Source organism: Gadus chalcogrammus, chromosome 16, assembly GCF_026213295.1.
Source record: "Gadus chalcogrammus isolate NIFS_2021 chromosome 16, NIFS_Gcha_1.0, whole genome shotgun sequence".
Taxonomy (NCBI): domain Eukaryota; kingdom Metazoa; phylum Chordata; class Actinopteri; order Gadiformes; family Gadidae; genus Gadus; species Gadus chalcogrammus.
Genome location: NC_079427.1, coordinates 35,469,690 through 35,480,962, shown reverse-complemented (window position 1 = coordinate 35,480,962; position 11,273 = coordinate 35,469,690). Strand labels below are relative to the sequence as shown.

The 11,273-nt window shown below is 53.7% G+C and overlaps 1 protein-coding gene across 2 annotated transcripts in view; it reads left to right on the top strand.

Moving 5' to 3' along the window:
* The first annotated feature begins 9,647 nt into the window (after positions 1 to 9,647).
* prkag3b (protein kinase, AMP-activated, gamma 3b non-catalytic subunit) overlaps positions 9,648 to 11,273 on the top strand; it is a 45,857-nt gene continuing 44,231 nt past the window's right edge. The window contains exon 1 of one of the 2 annotated variants that reach the window (XM_056610515.1): positions 9,648 to 10,072. In XM_056610515.1, the coding sequence (XP_056466490.1) occupies positions 10,055 to 10,072 (18 nt within the window). In that variant the 5' untranslated portion in view covers positions 9,648 to 10,054. The remainder of the gene's footprint in view (positions 10,073 to 11,273) is intronic. The other variant, XM_056610514.1, reaches the window with a different exon arrangement.

Below are 11,273 nucleotides of genomic sequence, written 5' to 3'. Positions count from 1 at the left end.
CGCCTACCCCCAACCCCTTGGTACAGCCAAGTGGACCTCAGGTGGTGAACCTGGGAACGGGAGCCCCAATGGTGGACGGACTCGTAAACCAGACCCCGATTCGTTTCATGGTCGACACCGGAGCCACCGTATCCACCATCGGGGACCTGAACCATGAAACCCCACCCCTCTCCACTCGAACCCTGACTACCATGGGGTTCTCGGGAATAGAAAAAACCAACCCCCTCACCACCCCCTTGCCGCTCACCATCCTGGGGCAAACCTTCTACCACTCCCTCCTATATGCCCCCGAGTGCCCCACCAACCTCATGGGTAGAGACATCCTGAGCAAAATCAACTGCCACATCAGCTGTTCCCCCGAAGGGACTTCAATGACGACAGAAGCCGACCAACCCCTCCAGATGATGCTGGTGCATGAACCCCCGCCCCTGAGCCCCCCGTCAGACGTGTATTGGATCCGGAACATGACTACCCCGGACGGACTCAAGCCCCTAGAAGAAACGTATCAAGAGTGGGCCCCCTGGATCCATCAACAGGGAGACTCCTCCCCACCGCACGACCCCCTCCACACGACCCTTAATGTCCTTCGTGACCCAGACGAAAGCTACGACGAACAATGGAGACGAACAATGGAGGGAACCGGCCAGAAGTGCTTCTATGAAGAAATGTACATCGGACCTGAGGGGGTGGCGGCCCCCACCCTTCTCACCCCAGATCAACAATACTGGTACCGTCTCAAACCCGAGTCCCGACCACACGTGACTCTGGCAGTGGCCAGGCACCACACGGCCATGAAGCTGGGGCCCATGGTCTGCCGAGCGGCTCAAGTACGAGAGTGGGCCCTCACCGATAACCCACACATACACATAGCCCCTGGCACAGGCTTGATCCGAATCTCCTTTCCCCGGACGGCCTCCTGGGGGGTGGCAGAACGAGTGGAGCGCGACCGACCGCTCGCCCCCGAGGATGTCAACACCCCCAGCCCCCTGGACGCCGAAGACCCTGACGTAAAGAACATGCTAGACGACCTCCCTCAGAAGCTCTGGGCCACCGGCGCCTACGACATGGGGTTTACCCCCCAGCACAACATCCGAATACCTCTCAAACCCGATCAAACCCCGATACACCAGCCCCAGTACAAGGTCAGACCCGAGGCAGAAGTAGGGATCGCAGCCACCATACAGGGACTCAAAAAGGCAGGAGTCCTCCGACCCTCTCAGTCCCTTTGGAACACCCCGATTCTCCCAGTAAAGAAGGCGGACGGACTCACGTGGAGGATGGCCCATGATCTCCGTCTAGTAAACGACGCCACGGAAGGACCCCCCGAGAGGGTGCCAAACCCGCAGGTGGCGCTCCACGTGGTTAACCCCGACCACCTATGGTTCTCTGCAATAGACCTGGCCAACGCCTTTTTCTGCATCCCCCTGGACAAAGACTCACAAGACATCTTCTCTTTTACCTGGAGGGGAGAAAAACTCACCTACACCCGAATGCCACAGGGGTACCGATCGACCCCCACCATATTCAACGACTGTGTGCGGAAGGACCTCAAAGACACTGTACTTCCCGACGGAGTGGTTATGGTCCAATATGTAGACGACATCCTGCTCGCCGCGCCTACCAGACAAGCCTGTGTGAACGCCACCAAGATCCTGCTCGAGACCCTAGGGAAAGCAGGGTACAAGGTCAAGCGGCCCAAACTACAGGCTGTGCGGCCCACGGTGAAATTCCTGGGGAGGTTAATCGGAGGAGACACCAGAGACATAACCCAGGACACCCGAGAAACCATCCTGAATTACCCAAAACCCGCCACGGTTCAGCAAATGTTGGCCTTCCTGGGCCTGTGCAATTACAGCCGCCAGTACCTCCCGGAATTCACAGAACGAACGTCCGAACTCCGCCAGATGGTCACCACAGCCGGGGCCCGACACCTACGAGCTCCGCTGGAATGGGACCCAGGAAAAGACACCGCCTTCCATCAGCTGAAGCAGGCCCTCCACTCAGCCGCCGCCCTCCAAGCCCCCGACTATACGACCCCCTTCCATCTGGACGTCACACAGAGGAACGGAAATGTAGCGGCCACCCTCTGGCAGGCAAAGGCAGGCACCCGAAGGATCCTCCACTACCACAGCTCGGCCCTGCCCACTCCGGGCCTAGGACTCCCTCACTGCGCCAGACATCTCATGGCCATCGCCATCGCCCTACGAAAGACACAGTTCCTCACCATGAACAACCCCACGGTGGTGCACACCACCCACGGAGTTAAGGCTGCGGTGGATAGCTCACTCTTCACCCTGTCGGCCGCCATCACCCAGATCCGGTTGACCGAGGCCCTGACAGATCCCTCGGTGAGCTACTCGACGAAAGGAGTGAATATGACCGGAGAGTATCCCGCAGACACGGACGGCACCCCCCACAACTGCACGCCTCGCATCCTGTCGGAACTCCGAGCACGACCAGACCTCCAAGGGTCACCCCTAGAAACACCCAAAGCAGTGTGGTACACCGACGGCTGCTGCTACAAGGATGCCCTGGGAACCAACATCGCCTCTTGGGCGGTGGTGGAACAGGGGCCGACAGGGGTCTGCCACACCAGACACTCGGGGATACTCCCGGAGTATCCCTCGGCCCAAAGGGCTGAACTCATGGCCATGGTCGTAGCCCTCGAAGCCGCGAAGGGCCTACGCCTCGACATTTACACCGACAGCAACTACGTGTACGAGCTCTGCCATCTCAACGCTACCCAAGCAGAAAGGCGGGGTATGCTGACCTCTACAGGGGCGCCCCTGAAGCACAGGGACCTCGTCGTCCGCCTACTCCTCGCCATCCAGCTACCAGAGTCTGTGGCCATCATCAAGTGCCAGGGCCACACAAAAGGAGACTCCCTGGTCACCCGCGGTAACAACGCCGCCGATGTCGCCGCCAAGAAGGCGGGGGGCTACACACCGCCGCTAGTCCTTTCCCTGCTGGACCCCCTGGACGGGGAGCCCTACCCGAGGAGCATGAGCGACCTCCTGATATACCTTGGCGAGATGCAAGAACACGCCGGTCCTTATGAGAAGAGCTGCTGGATCGCACGAGGATGCACTCGGGACGAATCCGAAATCTACCGCTACTCAGATGGCAAACCGGCACTCAGCTCCCGAGCTCTCTCTCTCATGGCTCGGTCACACCACTCCCGCACCCACCAGGGCACCAACGCAACAATGGAGACAATCCGGCGAGACTGGTGGCACCCCGAAATGAAAGCCAGCATCCAGGAAGTGATCAAGGACTGTCACGCCTGCCAAATACACAACCCACGCCCAACCCACAAACCCCCCAGAGGAATTTTCCCAGTTCCCCAACTACCCTTCCAAGAACTCTACATAGACTACACCGACATGGGGCCGGACAACCGCGCTCAAGGGAGACGCTACCTCCTGGTGATCGTCGATAGATTTACCAAATGGGTAGAGGCCTTCCCCACCAAACGTGAAGACAGCGCGTCCGTGGTCAAAATTTTGCTAAATGACATCATTCCCCGTTGGGGCTACCCCAAGCTACTCTGCTCAGACAACGGGTCCCATTTCTCTAACGCCAAATTGCAGGAGGTAGAGGCCGCGTTAGGAATAGCACACCGGTTTGGCTCCGTCTACCATCCCCAGAGCCAGGGACTGGTGGAAAGGGCGAACCGGACTCTCAAAAGCGTGATCGCGAAGGCAGTTCACCCTGGGGACACAGGTCCCCAGCAGCAACAATTGCTGCAGGAAGAGCTAGCGGGCTACGCCTCTAAGAAAAAGATGAGCTGGATCGAGGCTCTCCCATTGGCGTTGTTCAGCGTGCGCTCCCATCCTAGCTCCCGGTGCGGGCTTAGCCCCTTCGAGTTAGTGACAGGCAGGCCCATGCCCGGGCCACATTCTCCCCCCAGGGGCCCGGTACTAGACCATTATGATGAAGCCCTCTTAGAATATGTACAGGCCCTGACTCTCGCCTCCCGAGCCTTGTACACACAGGTCACCTCCCTCCCGACCCCCGCAGATCCCAACCCCGTCCTCGTTAATCCCGGGGATTGGGTCTGGGTCAGGGTCCACAAGAGACAATGCCTTCAGCCACGGTGGGAAGGCCCCTATAAGGTACTTCTGGCCACCCCCTTCTCTGTCTCCCTTTCAGGAAGGAGCGGCGCCCGCTGGCACCATCTGTCTACCACCCGCAAGGCCGACAACCCGCATGACCGCACCTTGGCTACCGTTCAACGCGACCTCGCCCGGCTGCACCATGAGGCCACCACTGACGCCGCAGGAGGCCCGGACCAATAGACGTTGCATCATCGGCATGGTAGGAATAACCGGGGCCATGATGGGTTTCTTCATCCTGTGGGGAGTGGACTTCCATACGGCCATCCCGGGGAGGTCCCCCACCATCAAGCCCCCGTCTACGACGACACAACCCTCATCGGGACCCCCAACCCAGAGTCCACACCGCCGCAGGAGACAGACACCCCTGCAAGCCGCCAAATCCCCCAGCGACCCCTGCCTCAACAAATACGGTGGGCTATCCCTAACCTATACTTATGGTTCCAGCGCCGCCTATACCTTCCTCCTATGCGACGTCGTTTCGTGCGTAGGCGGACCCGCAGCCTGGGAAAAGTACGATGCATACATCTGCGATTCACCCAAGGGTTCCTTATCGGGAGTCCAGGGCAACGGGGTAATGAGGTCCCCGGACTACAGCATAAGCCAGCGCTGGTGTCGAGGGTGGGGAAATGTACTATGGATGACAGGGAAGCACCAGGGGTACTATGTGACTAACCGCTCTCAGACTCTCCACAGGCCTCACGCGACGGCCGCACTACAGGCGAATGGCTTCCTCTCGGGAAGCAACGGCAGAATCACCCTTACCCTCAGGAACATTACCAGCAACCCGTACCAAGGATGGGGTAACCCCAAATTCGGGTCGGCTCGGGTGTGCGGTGTGGACACTGACTCTGCCTATCTCGCGTTCGGGGTATACCATTCCGGCCCGGACACGCTGGCCTTGTTGAAAATAAATTTCAGGATGGCCCCCACCACACCCACCGCACCAGCCTCCAGGGCCATCGGGACAACTCCTAAACCCCCCGTCCGACCCATAATGACTCGCGACGGCCCGGTCACGATTTTTGATTTAGATACCGTGGGGCGACTCCCCACCCACGATTCCATCGCGCTCGCGACCGGCTACGCAGACGATAATGCATGGCTTAGCTGGATTGCTGCTACGATCCGATTCCAGGGGCTGTCCGACTGCGTAGCCTGTGCGTCAGCTCGCCCCCATCTAATCTCGACCCCAGTACTGTTCGATTTTACCAGCGACCCCATCGGTTCTCACTGCATGTTAGCTCTGTTTGTTACCCCCAAACCGGCCGGATGCGGCCTCCTTAGCTCTCTGTTTCCACCCGGCCTTAACAACTCGATTCCCCCGGTGTACTCCCCTGGGGAGTACACCCACTCTTGCATCACCAGGGTCGGAGCGGTAAATGTTGGGGTGGTACCACCATCGTGGTGCCACTCCATCACGAACGTTACGCTTTGGCCCAACATGACCGAACCGGGCCTAGGACGCCAAGACCTATTCTGGTCCTGTGACAAATTCACCCTTAGACTTACACTCCCGGCACAATGGTCCGGAACCTGCATTATAGTGCGCCTACTTATGCCCGTCACGCTCTTTACCCGGGGTTCGCCCGGGCCCGATAACCAAACTACCTCTCGACACCGCCGCGACTCCGCTCTCACCGACCACTTTGACCTAACCAAGAACACCCCCACGTACATGGATAGCATAGGCATTCCCCGGGGCGTTCCGAACCAGTTTAAGTTAGCAGACCAGATAGCCGCAGGTTTCGAGAACATACCCCTTCTCTCTGCCATATTTCCAATCACCCCCAACAAAAACGTAGATCGCATTAATTACATTCACTACAACGTCCAGCGCCTATCCAACCTGACTCGCGACGCGGTAGAAGGGTTGGCCTCACAACTGGCCGCCACCTCTCTAATGGCGTATCAAAACCGTCTAGCCCTAGACATGTTGTTAGCCGAGAAAGGGGGGGTCTGTTCGATGTTTGGGGCTCAGTGCTGCACCTTCATTCCCAACAACACGGCCCCTGACGGGTCAGTGACAAGGGCCCTGGCCGGCCTTCGAGCTCTTTCCGTCCAGATGGCAGAGGACTCTGGGATCGACAACCCCATGGAGAAATGGATGACCGACATGTTCGGCAAGTGGAAGGGCCTTCTCATGGCCGTCCTGACATCCCTGGCCTGCTTCGTCGGGATTGTGGTCTGCTGCGGGTGTTGCTGCATCCCCTGTGCCCGCACCCTCTGCTCACGCCTCATCACCACGGCCCTCGAAAAGGAGAAACAACAGCCCCCTCCCTACTCCGAAGCAGCCCCCCTCATGCCCCTTCTGGATTGCCTGGACGAGCTTCCCCTGGACGACCAAACAGTGCCTGCAGACTTTGACTGTGAGTATGGCCTCCCTCGCCCTGCAACCCCTGACTTTGAGTACGAGCTCGACTGTGTCTTCGCCGAGCCGGACATCTACCCGTGAGTGCTAGTGGCCTCTCCAGGTGCACGGCCCCGGCGTCCTGTTTCCACCACCGTATGCTGAAACCCCACCACGACACCCCTTTTTTCCCCCCCCCGCCTATGACGTGCTAGTAACCTCTCCAGGTGGGCTGCCCCATTCCCGCATTCCCGTCCCCGCCAATGGCACCACCCCCCTCCCACCTGATGCACCCACGTCGCCCGGACCAGGGATCTGCGTTCCGGCACCAGGGACTGCGGCCCGTTCCCTTAAGGCTTGAGGGCGCCCCTGGCTGTATTTGCTTCTGTACGCTCCACTGTTTTTAGCCGCTCCCATATCTATGCCCGCGTCTACGCAACCGACGCCGGGAACGTAAATGTTGTTGTGTATATCGCTGTCCCACTAGATGGAGCTCGGGGATACACACGGGCGAGATTCCAGGGGCCTTGATTGCCCGTTTATCAGATGAGGTCCTGAGCGCAGTTGAATAAAAGGGTCTAATGCTCAGGTGGCGCCTTGCGTCCACCTGCCCGTGATGACGCTCAGGGCTATTCCGTGGTTTCAGTTGTTCCCGTGCCCCGTGCCTACCCTGGATACCCCATGCGTGTGATTGCTTATTGTTACACGACCAGCTAACTCCTCCTCACATCCTTAGTGTGTGGTCACCTAGGGATGGGTTGAGGGGGATTGCCATTCGTTATGCACCTCATATCTTTCTGATATTATTATTATTATTTAGGGACACATTTCATGGTTGCATTTCTTTCCTGTGATTGTTATGGTGTAGTGTTTGTGTGATTGTTGCGTTTTTGTTTGTATCGTTATTGTTTACTGTTAGTTTTATTGTTGCATTTTGTTGTTATTGTTATGGTTTGGTGTTGGTTTTGTTGTGTATCACCTGCTGCCACTTTATTTGGTATTGTCTGTTCGCGATGTAAGGCCGGGGTGGATGCCACCCCCTAGGTGGGGTGTGTATGGCATACCCATGTCTGAAGCATGGGTGGCGTTTCTCCCACGTGGTTTCCCCATACACCCGGTCCAGCGACTTATTTTAGTCCCATACTCATGGTTGTTTGTTTTTATGATTGTTTTGCCTTCTTTCTGTTACTTCTAAAAGTGTTATAATGATAGTCCCCGCGCTGGAGTCCTATCCCTCGTATCCCTAATGAGTAAAAGTCGTCTTGCGACGACTTGAGGGGGATATGTTGGGCAAAATAACCTGCTGAGCACATCACATGTACATTATAAATATAGCTAACTCCTACCCCAGCCTGATCAGCACATCGCATGGCAGTCACCTTACAATAGTCAACTCTTAACGCCTGATGAGCACAACACATGGCAGTCACATTCAACTTTTAAACACATAACACACACATGATAACATAGTCAGGTCGAGGCCAGAGCTAAGGCCCCATTTCTCCGCCAGGCAAATGGTAAACACTCAGACAATGCACTGTTTCATCCTCAGAACGGGAGGGCCACAATCAGGAGACTCTTTGAGGCGCTCCCCCATCAGGAAGAACACGAGGAGATACACTAGGGCCTGAGAGCCAAGGTCACGCAAAGCACTGTTTCATCCTCAGAACGGGAGGGCCACAATCAGGAGACTCTTTGAGGCGCTCCCCCATCAGGAAGAACACGAGGAGACACACTAGGGCCTGAGAGCCAAGGTCACGCAAAGACACACAGAACCACATACGTCTCAAACGCACACACCTCACCAAGAGGAAGATACAGCATAAAACTGTATCACACAGACACTTCTGCCCCCCTTCTTCTGAAGCAGACCTTCCACGGAGGCGAAGCTCTGGACGAACCATCAGCGCTGATTAGGGACTTAGACATATTCGATTTCTCACGCTTTATGACTCTGTATAACCGTTGCCACTTTACTTAATAAATCCAAGGTCCTCGTGCCGATAGACTTTATTACCTCTCCGTCTCATTTTATCTGATCCAGTAACTAGACAGACCGTTTTTCCCTTCATACACACAACAAACCATGCAAATTAGATGGGGCAGTAGTTTATCTGCACCCTTTCAAGTCCCTAATGGGGTGAGACAGGGTGACATTTTATCACCTGTCTTCTTCAATGTTTACATGGATGATCTTTCGAAGAAGCTTAAAGAGTGTAAGACTGGATGTATGGTGGGAGAGAGTCTTATCAACCACCTAATATACGCTGATGATTTGGTCATCATGTCTCCATATAGTGCTGGGCTACAGCAACTGCTTAAAGTGTGCTCTAGCTACGGAGTGCAATATGACATTAAGTTCAATCCTAAGAAGAGCGTTATTATGATTGCTAAAACTAAGGAGGATCAGAATCAAAAGTTTCCTTTATTCTTACTGTCTGATCGTACTCTAGAGGTGGTTAAGAAGGTAAGGTATTTAGGTCACATCATCACTGATGATCTGTGTGATGATGATGATGTCCAGCGCCAGTGCTGTAATCTTTATGCACAGGCCAATATGTTGGCACGCAAATTCCATATGTGCACAGAAGATGTTAAAGTAAGTCTTTTCAGAGCCTACTGTACTCCATTTTACACAGCTCAGCTCTGGTGTAAATATAGAACAGCAAAATTGAAGAAACTACAGGTAGCGTATAATGATGCGTTTAGGATCCTCCTTAAGCTTCCAAGATGGACAAGTGCTAGCTCTTTGTTTGTGACTTGTAATGTCCCCACCTTTCATGCTGTATTAAGGAATTTTATGTACAAATTTATGTGTCGACTTCTAGAGTCAAAAAACAATCTAATAATTGCACTCACTGACACTAAACAGAGTGATACAAGGTACTCCTCTGGGTTGTGGAAACATTGGAATCGATGCTTATATGTATTTTAATCTGTGTGACCTTGTATTTGTATTGTCATGTAATTTGTATTCTTGTCTTGTTTCAGAGGGGCAAGTGTTTTGGTGCCAATCGGGAGGTTTGATCCGGGGCCCAGGGATCATAACACAGGCCATGGCCTGGTGGTCTATTTATGGACCGTGGAAGCGAAGATATTCTAGAAGTTTGACACGTCCAAGAACAAGCTATTAATAACCAGTTACCACAGCTAGCTTCAAAATGCTAGCTAGAGCTAGCTGGGTATGCTGAGTATTTGTTAGTGTGTACGTGTGGTGTGTGTGAATGTCAATATGTACATTAAATAACTTAAAGGCATAGAGTGAGTTCCCCTCTCTGTGTGAATACTTAATCTCTCGCTCTCTCCCCGGTTACTTTAGCGCTCTCTCTCTCTCTCTCTCTCTCTCTCTCTCTCCGGTTACTTTAGCGCTCTCTCTCTCTCTCCGGTTACTTTAGCACTCTCTTTCTCTCTGTGGATACTCTCTGGCCCTACTTTTAGCACTGGATCGTGCTTAGACTCTCAGTGGTGTATTGACCACAATCGTAAAACAACCCCCACAGTCCAGGACACTTGGGATCTCTCTCTCCTTGCCCGCCTGGCCTCCAGAGGACCCCAGACCCCCCGCTATCCTGCTCCTCTCTGCCCAGCCATGGAGCCCTTTGCTGAGGTAAGACCCAGGTACACTGCCCTTGTGGGAGAGAGTTGTGTGTCTGTGTGTTGTACGTGAGAGAGAGCGTGTTCAAACCAAAGGGTTTAACGATAGACTAAAGAAGGAGAAAAGGAGCCACACCAGAAACATCTCAGAGATTCTGGACCATGGTGAACATTGAATAGAATCTTCACCTTAAATGTGGAGCCCTGCAGGTATACATATACCTGTATCAGAATACACCTTGTATCAACCAATAACGTAATAACGGCCAATAACGTAATAATTTTAACGTAATGAAGCCAATAACCTTATAACTTGCCAATAACGTAATACATTTTTGCCAATAATCGAATAACTTATAACATTATTGGCTGGTTATTACTTGATTGGCCTTGTATTGAAATCCTTCAGAAATGTAATACCTGAGCCAATAATATAATAACTGAGGTATCACTTTATTTTATTTTAAATTTCTGGAAAAAACGATCACATCGAGCATTATTATTGCATCTTGCAGAACATTATTAAATATCTCACCTTACAGATACCACTCCACAGGATGCCTTAAAGGAGCAAAGAGTCAATTTGGATATGCATGTAACTCTTAGGGTTCCGTTACAGTACTCTGTGTGTCCAACTCCATGACCAGGCAGACGCTTCAACGGATTTGTGAGCCTTTCAAAGTTCTGCGTTGCAGTTTTCATTGTGGTATTGCATTTCACCGCTGGAACACTAGGGCCAACGGGAATGAGACATTAGCTGACCAATGGCCGCGGTCTCCATCGTTCTGAGTGGCTACGGAGAGCATTTTACGCAGTATCATAAACAAAGCTTTACTTTTACTTGAATCTGCCAAAACAGCTTTGGGGCCAGCCTGATCTGCAGAGCGACATTAGATCGCTTGCAGATTCGGCTGGGCTAACCCAGGCTGGCGCACACACACACACACAAACACACACACACACACACACACACACACACACACACACACACACACACACACACACACACACACACACACACACACACACACACACACACACACACACACACACACACACACACTGTGACAGCCCAGCTAACCCCGCCCACGGGCAGATTGGATTATTGGTGTTCTCCTTGTCTCTGCTCAGGTGCGTGTGATCGGCTGGAGGATAAAAGGCTATACGGATCCAACATGGCGGTCTCTCTCTCCTCCTTGCGGTTTTTGGCTTCT